This window comes from Lissotriton vulgaris, chromosome 2_1 (genome assembly GCF_964263255.1).
Source record: "Lissotriton vulgaris chromosome 2_1, aLisVul1.2, whole genome shotgun sequence".
In the NCBI taxonomy this organism is placed as follows: Eukaryota; Metazoa; Chordata; class Amphibia; order Caudata; family Salamandridae; genus Lissotriton; species Lissotriton vulgaris.
In genome coordinates, this window is record NC_141687.1 from 584,515,788 (window position 1) to 584,533,726 (window position 17,939).

General features: G+C 48.3%; 2 protein-coding genes across 3 annotated transcripts in view; one reads left to right on the forward strand and one right to left on the reverse strand.

Annotated features, from left to right (window-relative positions):
- The first annotated feature begins 1,633 nt into the window (after nucleotides 1-1,633).
- Nucleotides 1,634-17,939, forward strand: part of LOC147730783 (uncharacterized) — a 200,598-nt gene continuing 184,292 nt past the window's right edge. Inside the window, exon 1 of one of the 2 annotated variants that reach the window (XM_086958631.1) lies at nucleotides 1,634-1,708. The gene's annotated coding sequence lies outside the window, so the exon portion shown is untranslated. Of the gene's footprint in view, nucleotides 1,786-17,939 lie in introns of both variants that reach the window. The other variant, XM_086958632.1, reaches the window with a different exon arrangement.
- LOC147730784 (uncharacterized) lies at nucleotides 7,657-10,527 on the reverse strand. Its single transcript, XM_086958630.1, has 2 exons — nucleotides 9,992-10,527; nucleotides 7,657-9,714 (listed from the first exon to the last, which is right to left on the reverse strand). The coding sequence occupies exon 2, from the start codon at nucleotides 9,433-9,435 to the stop codon at nucleotides 7,657-7,659; it is 1,779 nt and encodes a 592-aa protein (XP_086814756.1). The 5' UTR covers nucleotides 9,436-9,714; nucleotides 9,992-10,527.

Here is a 17,939-nt window from a genome sequence, read left to right on the forward strand (position 1 = left end):
CGTTTGTAACATGCACACGTCACTTTTCTCTTGTAACACAGTGTTTTCTACCTCTTACATTTTGTTTGCTTTCGATACCTGCACAAGTGCCACCATTGCCTACGTAACGTTTGTTCTTGTGTTTGAGTGTCCTCCATATATTGCAGTATTATACCTCTATGTTTACTTTGTACGCTTTTGTAACCTGCACACATGTCACTTTCCTCCTGTAATGCACCGTTTGCTACCTCTTGTATTTTGTTGACTCAGAGAGTCCGCCTCCCATCATTCAAGTCAGAGGCCTCTGAAGTCATTTGCGGCGTGCCACAAGGATCTTCACTCAGCCCCACCCTCTTCAACGTATACATGAGCCCCCTCGCGGCCATCGCACACCAACACAACCTCAACATCATCTCCTACGCTGATGACACTCAACTAATCCTCTCACTCACCAAAGACCCCAACACCGCCAAAACCAACCTCCATGAAGGAATGAAAGAAGTAGCCGAGTGGATGAAGCACAGCCGTCTGAAACTGAATTCAGACAAAACAGAAGTCCTTATCTTAGGTACCTCCCCCTCCGCCTGAGACGACTCTTGGTGGCCAGCGGCCCTTGGAAAAACACCCATCCCGACGGACCACGCACGGAACCTGGACGTCATCCTGGACTCCTCACTCTCGATGACCAGACAAGTCAACGCCGTTTCATCATCTTGCTTCAACATTCTCCGCATGCTCAAAAAAACATTTCGCTGGATCCCCACCGAAACTAGAAAAACGGTCACCCACGCACTGGTTACAAGCCGACTGGACTACGGAAACACCCTATACGCCGGTACCACCGCAAAACTTCAGAAAAAACTCCAACGCATCCAGAACGCAGCAGCCAGACTCATACTAGACATCCCACGTAAAGACCATATTTCTGGTCACCTGAAAGACCTCCACTGGCTCCCCGTCAATAAACGGATAACATTCCGCCTCCTAACCCACGCACACAAAGCACTTTACGAACTCGGACCCGAATGCCTCAACACACGACTCTCCTTCTACATACCCTCCCGCCAGCTGCGCTCTTCCAACCAAGGCCTTGCTGCTGTACCTCGCATCAACAAAACCACCATGGGAGGAAGATCCTTCTCCTACTTGGCTGCTAAAACATGGAACTCACTTCCCATTCACCTTCGCCTCACTCAGAACCACCTAGCATTCAGAAAGCAACTTAAAACGTGGATATTCGACCAGTAATTCCCCACCCCTCTTCAAGCGCCTTGAGACCCTCTGGGTATGTAGCGCGCTATATAAATTCATTGACTTGACTTGGCTCACGATTGTCACTTTTGCCTCATGTAATGTAACTTTTGCTTTTGTTCACTTGTAAGGTTCTCATGTATCAGTTCTGTTCCTATTGTGAAGCGCTCTTACACCTTCGGGTAAAGTCCGCGCTATATAAAAACGTATAAATAAATAAATAAATACATATCTTGTCCTGTGGGGTGGGCCGTGCCGCTGGGTGACTGAGGGAGCCGGTGTTCCGCGTTCAAACTTCCCAAATTTGAGTGTGATCGGAACTGCGCCTTAGCACCATCACCTCTAGAGGGAGGTATTGTTTTACTTATCTCCACATTACCCTTTCCAATGTCTCCCAGCAACAGACACACCAACAGGGCGAACCGACGCTGCTACCAGAGCTCAGGGAAACTCCGGAGGTCCTGGCAAGTGGCAAAAGGTAGAAATGTGCACTCTGCCTGTTGGCACCACCGTCTCATGAGACGGCACTGACCTTTTGAGGGGGATGAACGAGAGGTAGGTCAAACCTTGGCCAAGGTTGAAACTGGGTAGAAAGAGCAGCCGAGATCCCAGTAACCGGTACGAGGAGGGAGGGGGCCTTGAGACCAGAGTGTTTGGGATGTGAGACCCCGCAACAAATGAATTCTGGTGGGGTCCAGACGGGCTGGAGGTGTCTGTGGTCGGGTTTCCCCCGCTATGTTCCCTGTATCGTGCATCAGTCGCTCAAATGCGCATGGAGTGATTGATTCATCGAGTTCTCGTTGGGTTCTGCAGATCTTGGGCCAATCCATTTCCTTTAGGGGAACTTTCGTTTTGAGCTGGGATGTAACTGCATGGTATCTGCAAACCTGCCAACTCCCACAGTGCCACCGTGTGTTACACGATTTTGTGTCCCATCACCCTGTCACTGTGAAGAGCCGAAATCACAGGGTGGCAAGGAAAATGAGTGGAAAACAACTTTAAACAGTGGATTCTCTGCTGATTTTTGGAGGCAGTAACCAGCTGCTGGCCATTAAGAAGTGTGAAAACAAGCCCGGACATCGCAAACACAGTGGTGTAGCAAGGTCAGGTGGTACCTGGTGCAGAACATTTCTTGTCACCCCGGCTTGACAAAATGTCAAAAGTATGTGTCTAAAACACATATTTTTGCCATTTTGTCACCCCTTTCAGTGTTGACACCCACCCACCGCACCCCCTTCCTACACAACTGCACAGACAGCCTCAATGACATATTGTTGTAATTTTTTGGGAGGGGCCTGGGGGCCTGGTAAGGGCCAGAGTGCCTCTTAGGTAGCTCCCTGCATGAGGCCACACTCCCTCCAAGGCACCGCCCTTCCTCACACAGTTGTGAGCTGGAAGGTATGTATCTGGACTTCACTACTGGGACAAGGCATTTGCGTTTGCTACTCTCTGGGGTTCCTGTGTCGGCCAGTCTACCACCCTCTTACAGTCTGCCCACATGTCCGTTGGGACTGCCACTTCGAACAACATATCCAAGTCTTCCCATAGCACCTTGGAGATAGTCACAATCCTATCCGAATGTTCCATTTTTCAGGGTTCTCCCTTAATTTGGGTAGTGAATTTGTGAAATGGGAAGAGGAGTTGGCCTAACGGCTACGTCGGTCTACCTCGAATCTGGTAAACCTGGTTACAGTCTCGGCAATGATGCTGTACATCCTGTGATTCTGGGCAAATCACTTAATCTCTATATCAACAAGAGGACACTGTTCCTATAGCAGGGTGCAAAAAGTCATCCATGAATGAGGTGCAAAAACCCGGGCATTTAAAAAAAGAGGAGTGAAGCGGAAAGAAAGAAAAGCGTGGGGATCCTAGGTGATGGGGACCCACACATGAAGATGAAAGACCACAATGTGTCCTCTGATGCCCTCACACACCCCAAAGGGTGTCATGCTTCATCATCGGGCAGTTGCTTCTCATAGGGCCGGCGCTGTAATTCCCTACGGGTCTCCCGAAGGGTCTCTTTATCGGAGATCTTTTATAGGACTGCCGGATGGTGCATGTGGGTGTGTACGGTGGGGGTCCAATGAGGGTGATGGAAGTGCGTGCAAGTGTAATAGAGAAGTTAAAAAAGGGTAAACATGCAGAGAATGTCTCAATTGTGTACCCTTAGTAGACTCAACTGCTAAATAAAATCTAGCCTCAACGGCATATTATGCCTGGGTTTTAGAGGTCATAGGTCAACATGTTTTGCGCCTGCGTCGCCTTGGCGCTTCTTCAGGACCTAAACTATAAAATGTAAGGTGCACGTAAAAAATTGAATTAAAATACCCTCTAATTTGATCATGGCGGGCAGTGCTCTGTATACCCATAATCTGGCTGCAGCTGCATGACGTAAACCGCTCCTGAGTAATACCCTCTAATTCGATCAGGGCGGACAGTGCCCTGTATACCAATAATTTGGTTACAGCTGCATGATGTAAACCGCTCCTGAGTAATACCTTGCACTGCTGAGGGAATGCGTTACATGAGGGAATGTGTCCTCATGTAACGCAACTGGTGCTATGTAAATCACTCTGATAACCAATACCTTCGGGTCAAGTTTGCGCTATATAAAACTCTGCTAAAAAATATATATAGGTTGACTCAAGAACATGGAACATCAAAAATCACTTTATTCGGTTTTTCAAAGAAGACCATAAAAGTTCATAGAAATACATTTCATACATTAGTTCAATTAAAAAAAGACTGTTAAAAAATCATGAATTTAAAATACATTTTGTAAAATCATTAAAAAAAGAGGATAGACTCTTACTACCAACCCTTATAGTCTTTTCATACATTTGATTTTGATTTTCAGAGATTAGACCTATGGCGTATACAAAATTTCAGAAAACGTACAGTTACTTTTGCTATCAATTCATTTTCCAGATATTGTAACGCCAGGTAGGCTGGGCGACATTGGCGTAGGCCCCAATATTTAAATATGGGCAATAGCCATTGTCTGCGGGGTGCCTCAAAGAATTTACAAAATAAGACTGTATGTATCGTCGACTGCTTTGATTGGGAGTCACAAGGGCACAATGACAGTTTTGATGACCAATCATTTTGTGTGGGAAAGCAGACCATTAAGTGGAACATGTTGAACCTGAGGCGTGTCAGAAGTAGTTTTTCAAATTGGGTCATGTTATACAGCAAATAAGGTTCGATGGATGATACTGTTTGGACTAATAGACTTTGTTGTACAGAGGATTTATGGATTTCTTTTAGCAGACGTGTTTGGTGCAGATGTGATAGACATGCTTTCCTCAGTTCTAGTTTGGAAATACTGTTTAGAGATGATGGATCTGTAAAATAATGACTATGTCCCATATCTGTAAGAAAGGCTTTTACGTAGGCTGTCCATTTCATCCGCCCATAGTGCTCAAGCGTCTGAATGTCTTGAATAATGAGTCTGGTTAAATTGCATTGTTCAGTGACCCAAATTCTTCTCCAGAGCATTATAGGTTGTGTTCTTATAATGTCCTCTAGGTGGTCTATGCCCAGCTCTTCGTGACAGGCGTATGTTGAAGAATTTTTCGGCAGCCCCAATAGGGATCTTAAGAAGGCGTTTTCTATTTTTTGTAGTTCAGTCACGTTTGCGTAGCCCCATATCCCTGCCCCATAGATAGCGGTACTGACACATTTTGCCTTGTAGATTTTTAAGGTTTCTAGAGGTGGCTTGTGACCCAGTTTTTGAACAAATGATCTCAAGGCCGCTGTTGTTTTTAAAAATGATAGTTTTCTCGCCGAAATTGCCGCTTTCCTCTTAAATTTGTCATCGATGACAATTCCCAGGTATTGGTAAGTGGGTGTTCTTTCTAGAGCTTCCCCTTTCACAAATAGTCTTTTAGGTTTCATGTTTTTCCTCCCCGCATGCATAGTAAAAGTTTTTTTAACGTTTAAAAACAAGTTCAAACTTAACATGAATTCACAGTATCTATCCAATTCTCGCTGCAGTTCCACAGATGTTCTCGCTAAAATGACCGCGTCGTCGGCATATAGCAACGCGGGTATATGCCGACGACCGACCGAGGGGAGGTCTCTACTTCCCTCAAGTAATGCTGTCTCAAGGCCATTTGTGTAGAGGGTGAATAGAAAGGGGGCCAGTACGCATCCCTGTCTGACCCCCTTTTCTACACAGAAGCTATCTGACAGTTGACCCTTTGTCCCGAATCGCACTCTGCCTGTTGTTCCAGTATAGAGTTCTCGTAGGAAATCTACGATAGGGGGATCTACTCCCATATTCAACAGGATCATCCACAGCCTTGAATGTATGACACAATCGAAGGCTGCGGATAGGTCCACATACACCATGTGAAAGACACTCCCCTTGGCCTCTAAGTATTTTCCTGCCAATAGGGTCAAGTTTAGCGCTTGATCCACAGTGCCCAGACCTTCGCGGAAACCATATTGTATATCTGATATGACATTATTAGTAACAACCCACTCCTGGAGTCTCTCGAGAATTATCCGACCAGCGACCTTCCCGAGAGAGTCCAGGAGGGAGATAGGCCTATAACAAGTTGGTGAGTTTCGGTCTCCCTTTTTAAAGATCGGGACGAGTACAGAGGTCTTCCATGATTTTATCAGGCCTTCTTCTAGGGATGCGTTTAAAACATTTGTCAAGAGCGGGGACCAGAGTTCTTCCTCGTATTTATAAATGTCAACGGGGACCCCGTCGGGCCCCGGGGCTTTGCCTAATTTTGTGGATCTTAATGCTTTCTGTACCTCGTCATGCGTAAACTGCAGGTTTAGCGGATAGATAACTTGCTTCAGCAAGTCCGTTGTTTCCATATTATCTGATGGACTCAAACCAAAAACATTTGAGTAATGTTTTACCCATTCAGTGTTGGTGATCGCGACGTCGATAGAGGGTATGTCCTCCTTCCCTGTGAGGTATGGTGACCTTACTATTTTCCAGAACTCAACACTATCTTTGAGTTCTGTACTTTTTTTTAGACGCTCCCAGAGCTCAGTTTTTATCTCGTGTTTTCTGTTTTTAATTGCTAAAGCATATTCTCTCCTTAGAGCGGTAATTTTCACCCTGTCTCTATACTTACTGGCCAATGCTTTTTTTAGTTTTACGTGTGCTTTAGTACAAGCTGAATTGAACCAGCCTTTCTTATCACAGTTAATCTGTTTGCAAGATCTAGTTAAAGCCTTTTTTATCTTTTCTGTGATAGTATTGAAGCTAGCTATTGTCTTGGAGCTTTCTGCCTCATGGTCTAGACAAAGTGATATCTCTTTTTTACATGCTGTAACAATTGTTGAGGTGGTCGCTTTTTTATCAACATTTCCCCATTTTAGGGTGTAGCCATTAAGAGACCCCATCTCTAAATTTTGCTGATGCAGTAGGGAAAAAGTATCAAAATCTTTTTGTTTTCTTTGTTCTCTTAAGCTGATTACAATCGGAAAGTGGTCACTTAAAGGGTTTTTGGCTACTTCGAATAATTCTATATTTGGACCTTTATGTGCTGAGATCATAACGTAGTCTATCAGACTCGTCAGTCCCCTGCCATTAAAGGTTGGGGTAAAAGGTACTTGGGAGGTTTTTAGTTCGTTTGCAAAACCCAGTTCTAATTCAGTTACAGCCTCATTCATTTTTTCACCTTCATGTGAATGAGTAAAGTGAGTGATCATATTACCATCATCTTCTACTATCCCACATTTATCTGTATTATTGTTGTTACATAGGTGGATGTTAAAGTCACCGCCCCATAGTATGGTGCATGTTTTATTAATAAATTTCTCTTTTAGATTTTGTAAAGTACCAGAGATTTCTTGAAGAAGGTTAGTTAGATCATCTAGTTTTTTGTTATTGTAAAAGTTTACAATAATGTATAACGTCTGTTTAGTTGTCTTTAGAATAACTATTTGGTAATTCTCATGTAGTTTAACTGGAACTATCTCTTCATAATGTAGGGTGTTGGCTATATAGATAATTAAACCGCCACTGTTTCTTCCAGATGAAGATTTTTTTGCTGAAGAAAGGAAAGTCTTGTATCCCATTATATGTAGTGGGTCAATGGCCCAAGTTTCCTGAAGACAGATAATACTGCTCGCAGTCACTTGGTTTAAAAAGTTAGGATTTGTTACTTTAGCCAGCAAGCCTGCTATGTTCCAGAAAATTATATATATTAAGGAAGTACTTTTGTTATTGCTGTGCGAAATTTTCTTAATTAATGAGTTTCCATGAGGTTGGTGGCTAATTTTTGATTGAGCTAAGTTAGTTTCGTCATTTGGTCCTACTTGATTTTGAGTATTTAAGGTATTCTCTGGTATTATGTTCTGCATGTCTAATCCATAAGTATTAGGGGGGCTATCTGACATCTGGCCTTCTGGGTTTAATGTATGGTTCTCTAATTCTACAGGGTAGGTATTTTCTTGTCAATCATTAAAGTCAAGAGTAGAGAGTGCAGCAAACCTATTTTGAGTTGGAATACTATAAAGATTGCCAGGTGCCGCGGCAACATGTTGCCAACGAGGGTCCCTATACTCTTTGTTTGGCATTGTAGACAAGTAAGGGTGAGGTGTGAAATGAGAATGGACCTGTGGATGATGTCTTTGCATATGGATGTTCGGATATGTAAATTTGGGATACTGCTGTAAAAAGGGGAAGTTGTTTGAAAACATTGGATGATGATCGAAGAAAGGTGTGGCTAGGTTAGATTCCGTTGTTGGTACATCAGTGATCAGATGCCTATAGAAGTACCCCAGTGGGAGTAAGGTAGTATTAAATTCCCAAACGGAAGGTGGAGGGGCTCTGGCCAGAGTTTTCTCGGCCCATTGTGGATTCTTGAAACTAATAGATACACAATCACCTTCAAATTTTTTCTTTAAAGGGCCTATCCATCCTACTCTCTGTACGTTGTTTATTTCTCCTGTGCATTCTATCGGATAGTTACAGTTTGCTATCAACCAATGCAGGATCTTGTTTTTCAAAGATGAGTGAGTTTCCTCTTGATCGTTCCTAAGCCTAGGCACATTAACTAAAATCAATACATAAGCACCACATTCGGGAGGAAGATTGATTCTTGAAGGGATCTGCCTTGAATTATATGGTGGATCGTGTGTTAACCGGGGTTTTTGAGAGTTTGTGGTAATAGAGGTTGAATGATTTTGTCTCTTTTTTTGTTCTTGAGATGATGTTATCGTCTTTCCTGGAGTAATGTTTACCGCCTGAGTACTAGTGGTTGTACTTGAAGTTGGGCCACTTCCTGTGGTAGAGTTGTTTGTAGGCTTATCTTTGCTTACTAGAATGGATGAGTTTGGTTGCGGTTTTGTTGTTCTAGTTACAGATGATGTAACTTTTTCTGTCTGTTTTGTAATAGTAGTTTTACCGGTGTTTGGTTTTCCTGCTGTATTAATAGGTACAATGTCTCTCATGAGAGTCTTTTTGTTAACAGCGATGAGTTCCTCAAGTTTCTTTTCAATTCTAGTCAGTCTAGATTCGATTGGTGAGATGTAAATTGCCAGGAGATTGCCGACACTTTCTATCAGTTGGTCATCTTTTATTAGCTTTACTGATGCGTCAAGGTTATTTATATACTCCTGGACCTTTTCCTGCATGGCTTCAGTTGAAGGGTCAGGTTGTTTAGTTATTCCATTGGCTATGGGGTACTTGATTGTGGTTTTTCTAGATTGAACTTTAGATTTTTTGCGTAATTTACCCACAGAAGGGATGCTTATTGTTGGTTGTTGAGTCTGTTTACGAATAGCGCCCTCTTCGGTGGGTCTTATTAATATGGGGCTATTCGGTTCTGTGTTTTCCGGAGTAAGATTTATGTTTAGATCTGGTGTCTTTTCGAGATCATTGCTCGTGTCAGAGTCGCACTCAATCAGTGGGTCAGTGGCCGATAAATTGATTTCATTAGGAATGGTATGAATATCAGGCCGTGTTTCTTGCAAGCATCCTGGTTGTTGTTCATGTTGTTTAACAGGAGTTTTTGCCAACAAAATGTCGCCAAGGGAGGAACGTTTAGTTGTTAATAGTTCATATGAGGCCCTACGCTTGGCAGCTTCTAAGTCTTGTGAGACTCTTCTTTCAAGGAGAGAGATGCTTAAATCAATCGCGTCGTGTGTTCTCGTGATAAAGTTGTCAATGGGGCCAATGATGGATGTACTGTTTGCAGCAGCAGTTTTGCTTCTACTTCCCCTGGTAGACATTGCGATATAATTGTGGCCAGGGTGTGATGGCAAGCAGTGATAGGTAAAACCAGAGATCTCTCGGTCAATCTGATACAGGGGAACTCAATATCGTGCAAGCAGTTTTGGCTTAATATACTAAGGAGCGAGGGAGGTTTTTAGACACATGTAGGTAATAATAGAAGTGTACCTGGAATGACGTTGTGCAAAGATGATAGAGGGGTGTATCCAACCCAACCTCCTCGACCTCTGAGGGCCTCAGAGGGCCCGCCCTTTGCCCGGGCTTCGCCCGGCGTCCCGCTCGCGTCCCGCGAGACAGGGGTGATGGTTGATTTATGCGCCTCCTGGCGCCGAAATATCGCGGGATGTCCCGCTAAGCCTGCTGGGTGTTGTGGTCCTGTGCCTGCACCACGCCCACACTCCACTCGTCAGCCGGACTCCCGAGATGGCAGATGGGGTCCCACGGCGGGAGGCGGGCGGGCTGGGTCTGAGTGAGTATCCCAAACGTTGTCCCAGGGCAAAAACAGGCAGCACCTGTCCAACAGTGAAGGTTTCTGGTTTTTTACAAATGATTCACCCCCTCGACCGGGATGATGGTTGATTTATGCGCCTCCTGGCGCCGAAATATCGCGGGATGTCCCGCTAAGCCTGCTGGGTGTTGTGGTCCTGTGCCTGCACCACGCCCACACTCCACTCGTCAGCCGGACTCCCGAGATGGCAGATGGGGTCCCACGGCGGGAGGCGGGCGGGCTGGGTCTGAGTGAGTATCCCAAACGTTGTCCCAGGGCAAAAACAGGCAGCGCCTGTCCAACAGTGAAGGTTTCTGGTTTTTTACAAATGATTCACCCCCTCGACCGGGATGATGGTTGATTTATGCGCCTCCTGGCGCCGAAATATCGCGGGATGTCCCGCTAAGCCTGCTGGGTGTTGTGGTCCTGTGCCTGCACCACGCCCACACTCCACTCGTCAGCCGGACTCCCGAGATGGCAGATGGGGTCCCACGGCGGGAGGCGGGCGGGCTGGGTCTGAGTGAGTATCCCAAACGTTGTCCCAGGGCAAAAACAGGCAGCGCCTGTCCAACAGTGAAGGTTTCTGGTTTTTTACAAATGATTCACCCCCTCGACCGGGATGATGGTTGATTTATGCGCCTCCTGGCGCCGAAATATCGCGGGATGTCCCGCTAAGCCTGCTGGGTGTTGTGGTCCTGTGCCTGCACCACGCCCACACTCCACTCGTCAGCCGGACTCCCGAGATGGCAGATGGGGTCCCACGGCGGGAGGCGGGCGGGCTGGGTCTGAGTGAGTATCCCAAACGTTGTCCCAGGGCAAAAACAGGCAGCGCCTGTCCAACAGTGAAGGTTTCTGGTTTTTTACAAATGATTCACCCCCTCGACCGGGATGATGGTTGATTTATGCGCCTCCTGGCGCCGAAATATCGCGGGATGTCCCGCTAAGCCTGCTGGGTGTTGTGGTCCTGTGCCTGCACCACGCCCACACTCCACTCGTCAGCCGGACTCCCGAGATGGCAGATGGGGTCCCACGGCGGGAGGCGGGCGGGCTGGGTCTGAGTGAGTATCCCAAACGTTGTCCCAGGGCAAAAACAGGCAGCGCCTGTCCAACAGTGAAGGTTTCTGGTTTTTTACAAATGATTCACCCCCTCGACCGGGATGATGGTTGATTTATGCGCCTCCTGGCGCCGAAATATCGCGGGATGTCCCGCTAAGCCTGCTGGGTGTTGTGGTCCTGTGCCTGCACCACGCCCACACTCCACTCGTCAGCCGGACTCCCGAGATGGCAGATGGGGTCCCACGGCGGGAGGCGGGCGGGCTGGGTCTGAGTGAGTATCCCAAACGTTGTCCCAGGGCAAAAACAGGCAGCGCCTGTCCAACAGTGAAGGTTTCTGGTTTTTTACAAATGATTCACCCCCTCGACCGGGATGATGGTTGATTTATGCGCCTCCTGGCGCCGAAATATCGCGGGATGTCCCGCTAAGCCTGCTGGGTGTTGTGGTCCTGTGCCTGCAACACGCCCACACTCCACTCGTCAGCCGGACTCCCGAGATGGCAGATGGGGTCCCACGGCGGGAGGCGGGCGGGCTGGGTCTGAGTGAGTATCCCAAACGTTGTCCCAGGGCAAAAACAGGCAGCGCCTGTCCAACAGTGAAGGTTTCTGGTTTTTTACAAATGATTCACCCCCTCGACCGGGATGATGGTTGATTTATGCGCCTCCTGGCGCCGAAATATCGCGGGATGTCCCGCTAAGCCTGCTGGGTGTTGTGGTCCTGTGCCTGCACCACGCCCACACTCCACTCGTCAGCCGGACTCCCGAGATGGCAGATGGGGTCCCACGGCGGGAGGCGGGCGGGCTGGGTCTGAGTGAGTATCCCAAACGTTGTCCCAGGGCAAAAACAGGCAGCGCCTGTCCAACAGTGAAGGTTTCTGGTTTTTTACAAATGATTCACCCCCTCGACCGGGATGATGGTTGATTTATGCGCCTCCTGGCGCCGAAATATTGCGGGATGTCCCGCTAAGCCTGCTGGGTGTTGTGGTCCTGTGCCTGCACCACGCCCACACTCCACTCGTCAGCCGGACTCCCGAGATGGCAGATGGGGTCCCACGGCGGGAGGCGGGCGGGCTGGGTCTGAGTGAGTATCCCAAACGTTGTCCCAGGGCAAAAACAGGCAGCGCCTGTCCAACAGTGAAGGTTTCTGGTTTTTTACAAATGATTCACCCCCTCGACCGGGATGATGGTTGATTTATGCGCCTCCTGGCGCCGAAATATCGCGGGATGTCCCGCTAAGCCTGCTGGGTGTTGTGGTCCTGTGCCTGCACCACGCCCACACTCCACTCGTCAGCCGGACTCCCGAGATGGCAGATGGGGTCCCACGGCGGGAGGCGGGCGGGCTGGGTCTGAGTGAGTATCCCAAACGTTGTCCCAGGGCAAAAACAGGCAGCGCCTGTCCAACAGTGAAGGTTTCTGGTTTTTTACAAATGATTCACCCCCTCGACCGGGATGATGGTTGATTTATGCGCCTCTTGGCGCCGAAATATCGCGGGATGTCCCGCTAAGCCTGCTGGGTGTTGTGGTCCTGTGCCTGCACCACGCCCACACTCCACTCGTCAGCCGGACTCCCGAGATGGCAGATGGGGTCCCACGGCGGGAGGCGGGCGGGCTGGGTCTGAGTGAGTATCCCAAACGTTGTCCCAGGGCAAAAACAGGCAGCGCCTGTCCAACAGTGAAGGTTTCTGGTTTTTTACAAATGATTCACCCCCTCGACCGGGATGATGGTTGATTTATGCGCCTCCTGGCGCCGAAATATCGCGGGATGTCCCGCTAAGCCTGCTGGGTGTTGTGGTCCTGTGCCTGCACCACGCCCACACTCCACTCGTCAGCCGGACTCCCGAGATGGCAGATGGGGTCCCACGGCGGGAGGCGGGCGGGCTGGGTCTGAGTGAGTATCCCAAACGTTGTCCCAGGGCAAAAACAGGCAGCGCCTGTCCAACAGTGAAGGTTTCTGGTTTTTTACAAATGATTCACCCCCTCGACCGGGATGATGGTTGATTTATGCGCCTCCTGGCGCCGAAATATCGCGGGATGTCCCACTAAGCCTGCTGGGTGTTGTGGTCCTGTGCCTGCACCACGCCCACACTCCACTCGTCAGCCGGACTCCCGAGATGGCAGATGGGGTCCCACGGCGGGAGGCGGGCGGGCTGGGTCTGAGTGAGTATCCCAAACGTTGTCCCAGGGCAAAAACAGGCAGCGCCTGTCCAACAGTGAATGTTTCTGGTTTTTTACAAATGATTCACCCCCTCGACCGGGATGATGGTTGATTTATGCGCCTCCTGGCGCCGAAATATCGCGGGATGTCCCGCTAAGCCTGCTGGGTGTTGTGGTCCTGTGCCTGCACCACGCCCACACTCCACTCGTCAGCCGGACTCCCGAGATGGCAGATGGGGTCCCACGGCGGGAGGCGGGCGGGCTGGGTCTGAGTGAGTATCCCAAATGTTGTCCCAGGGCAAAAACAGGCAGCGCCTGTCCAACAGTGAAGGTTTCTGGTGTTTTACAAATGATTCACCCCCTCGACCGGGATGATGGTTGATTTATGCGCCTCCTGGCGCCGAAATATCGCGGGATGTCCCGCTAAGCCTGCTGGGTGTTGTGGTCCTGTGCCTGCACCACGCCCACACTCCACTCGTCAGCCGGACTCCCGAGATGGCAGATGGGGTCCCACGGCGGGAGGCGGGCGGGCTGGGTCTGAGTGAGTATCCCAAACGTTGTCCCAGGGCAAAAACAGGCAGCGCCTGTCCAACAGTGAAGGTTTCTGGTTTTTTACAAATGATTCACCCCCTTGACCGGGATGATGGTTGATTTATGCGCCTCCTGGCGCCGAAATATCGCGGGATGTCCCGCTAAGCCTGCTGGGTGTTGTGGTCCTGTGCCTGCACCACGCCCACACTCCACTCGTCAGCCGGACTCCCGAGATGGCAGATGGGGTCCCACGGCGGGAGGCGGGCGGGCTGGGTCTGAGTGAGTATCCCAAACGTTGTCCCAGGGCAAAAACAGGCAGCGCCTGTCCGACAGTGAAGGTTTCTGGTTTTTTACAAATGATTCATGGAACATGTAAATAGCACCCTCCCTGAACTTCCCTTGGGGTACTTCTTCACTGCTACTTCTGTGTCCTCTCCCTTCACTTCCCCTATTGTTTCCTTCCTCCATCTTACCTTGAACCTCTCCTTCATTGTTCGTTCTCTGAACATCTCCAGATGACTTCATTCTTGATCAGTTCCTTCACATGCGTTCTCAAGCCCTTTTGCCTTAATGCCCTCAAGTCCCTGTCACCAGCCATCATTTGGGCATTCCTTCTTAACTTCTTTCTCTGGGTCACATCATACCCACACTCATTTGCTAGCTTATCCATATTTGCATACACTTCCGACCACTCTTACAGCTTCTTTGCCCAAGTAAATCAGTTTGTCCTCAATCTGGTGTCCTAGGAAATCTAATCCCACATTTCCCTTGACAATGACAATCTCTTCAAGTTCAGTTTTTAGTTGGGCAATGTTTATTCTCTGAGGAACTGATCCACCAGATGCTGAGGCTGCCCAGGGAACTGTGGCCTGTATGGTGGTCGCTATGGTTCCTCCCATTAGATTTCTGCAAACTAAGACATTTTGGGACCCTGTGACAACCTGACTGTTTGGAGCAAGCTGAGCTTGAGGGGCACTCAGTGTTTGGGGGCTGATAGGGCACTCATACTTGATTGGTTCATGGATGAAGGGGCACTTACGACCAATGGGATGCGTGCTTCCTGCCTCAGTGCAGCTCAGGGCGCACTAACTTCTATGGGGGTTGGCGCAGTGCGTTCGTGCGTTCACTTTCTGCTGGATTTTGGGGCATATTTCCAGCTCCTGATGCTGCATTATATGAGGGTGGTATGGACCTTTAGTAATTCATCTGTGAAAAAAAAATAAAAATGTAATGGTGATACTTGTAAAGCGCACTGTTACCCCATCTCGGGGTGTCCTGGCGCTGAAGACCACTGGGGAACCCGTCCTGGCTTTCCCTGTGAGATGGTCCCTACTGGGTATCTCCAAGGTGAAATCAGACATCCCCGGCGTCTGTGGAGGGCCGTTGTAGAGATCAGGCAAGCTTAATGCCCAGAGTTGCCGAGTGTGATCCACGGTTAGAGTAGGCACCGAGGCGAGAATTATCAAGTCCGTTGACCCTGGTCCACGACCCTGCCGCATCGGGGATTGAACCCTGGTCCCGGGCCGTTCTCTGCTTCCTGGTCTGCCGCCTCTACCAGTGAGCCACACCACTCCACCCTCTTCATCACTCTCGGGCTGTAACTCTTCTTTGGGCTTCTTTGGAGTGGCAGGATTCTCTTTACCCAGGGCATCGCTGTCTATCAGAGGTTAAACACCTAGGGGCGGATTTACAAGCCCCCTGCACCACCAGTACGTCACTTTTTGTGACTTACTGGTGGCGCAGGGGGCTCCTCCATATTTAGAAGGACAGGAAAAGCCTCCCTGCGTGACTTTTCTACTCCTTGTAAATACGGCCTATTCACACGCATCACTTTGCGTTGAAGGGGCGTTCCATGGGTGTTGCTGTGGGTGTTCCAATCCAGCCAATCACATCTCAGCTCTTAGGCATTTGCTAGCCTATCCCTGCTCGGTATCCTATGTTGTAAATAGCCGGTGTGCTGTCAAACTCTCCTGAACTCTGTTTTCTCGCACTCTCATACAATTTAAACCTTTCTGCTTCTTCTATGTGAAATTAAGTCTATACAAAAACTGCTTTACTCAGAACCAGGGCCGGTCCTAGAACTCCTGGGGCCCCGGGCGAAAGAGAAGATGTGAGGCCCCTCTAATTTGCATGTATCTTCCAGTCGCAGCCGGCATGACTCGCGGGTGGAGGATCTCGCGGGAGTTCAGAAGGGGGGGGAGAACAGGAAGCAGGCAGCCTCCCTCCCCTCCCCTAAGCCAATCATAATGCTGCAATGGCAGCGTTGTGATTGATCAGGACGCCGACCAGCCAGGCGCCTCTGGGGAGGCCATTTTCCCCTTGTAGGCTGCATTGCAGCCTACATAGAGAATGGCCAGAGTGCGCAAGACTGGTTTGGCTGAACAGTCAGCGCCCTTAGCAGTTGGCAAGGCAATCCTCCCCTCCCCTAAAACAGACCCGCCCGCCCCAACCATACACTTCTGCTTTCTCGCAGTGCTAGAAGTAGAAACATAAAATGTTCGTTTTAGCATTTTGTGTTTCTGCTTTTGCGAGAAAGTAGTGGGTCGTCGCTCCTCCGCCCTAGTGAAGGAGCCGTCCTTAGTAATATCACAAGAAGTGATATTATAAAGGGGGGAGATCCTGTTGAGGTAATGAGGGGCGGGATCATTCAAAATATAAAATTACACAAGAGAAAACCTCTAACACCATGGATATAATTGCACATTTCAAAACGCTCCCTTATCTTTCTGTGCCATTATTGTGCTACCTTAGGATGACATTACGTAATTTGTTTTAACGTAAGTCATCTCAGCAGAATCCCACACTCCCATGCTACGAGACGTAGGTCAATCTTTTTTGTGTGTGTGCTCTTTACTCGCCAGAATTATGTTAAGTGCAAAAACACAACACATACAGTACAAAATTACAAGACACCATTGCAAACAAATAAAGATTTTACATAAGCAAAAACAGTCTTAGAACAACTGAGACCACTGCTAAATCATACATGGACTTTTAGGTATGCTACAGATTCAAGGGGTTGTCAAATCAACGCTTTTGATTTGGTATTAGAACTGTAGGAAGTAGATGTGGCCAGATTTAGCACTGGTGGAGCCCTGTGCGACAATGTTGGTGCCCCCAATGACTTGCTCTGCCACGGATTCCCTCGCTACCACCCTTTACCAGTGCCCCTCAAGTCTCCATAACTACACTCTCTCTCAGATGCATTTAATTTAATAAACAGCACCACTGATACCAGTTTAGAGTGTCAGAGAACTTTATATCACACTTTACACAGAGATAATCAATAATACGTGTGTAAATCACAATAGGTAATTTTACATAAAACAAAGGACTAGGAGTCACATGACAATCGTACTAGTAGGCAGTATAGTTTAATAGTGATTGATCTGGAGAAACACAAACTCTGAATTTAGAACGTAATACCATGGTTGGAAGTTCTCTTTAATAACCAGAATTGATTTCTGTTCAAGTGAACCCTTTTCGCAACATTATGTTAATCAAAGACTTGGGGAAAAACCATAACAATGTAAATTATACCTTGCAGTGTGCATGCAGCTCTTAGATGACAGTTAATAGCTCATTGTTCTATGTTAGGATTTTGACTTATAAACTGCAAGTACCAATAGGATCTCTCTGACAAAAGCAGTTATCCACTGGCCTATTTACATTATGTGGACTTAGTGATCTGCATGGTACATGTTCTTTGCAGCGAGCACATTAACCCTTTGCGCTACCTTCCCATGAGTCAAAACTTCCACTTGACAAACCTCCATCTCTCTCTAGGAAGAACATTGATCACCGGAGTTTCATGACATTTTTATTGTTGCCGAAAATTCCTGGAGGCCAGGAAGGAGGCAGCAAGTGCTTTTAGAAACATAATATACTCGCAAACAAGACCCAAAGTCAGCGCTCAATGCGATCTCACCGTTTGCACCGCCCTAGAGCCTCCCTGCTCAAGGGTCCTGTGACCTCAATGACAGAGTCACTGTTGCTCTAGGGTGTGCTGCTTCGTAGGCCTGCCCAAAAGACTTGCGGTGGGCTTCAATAGGGATTGTGGTAGACAGGCCTTCAAGGTTAACCCACACTTGCCACTGCTAGGGTTCACCTGCCGATGCTAAGACACCAGGGCTTCTAAGGTCTTGGGGGTCCTTCCAAGGTCTAGCATGGAAATGTGCTGCCTCAGGGAGATTGGTCTGGTGGACTGGTCATGAAGGCTGAACCTGGCTCCCCAGTTCCAAATTCGGCAGCTCTGACCATGGTGCCACATCCTCTCCC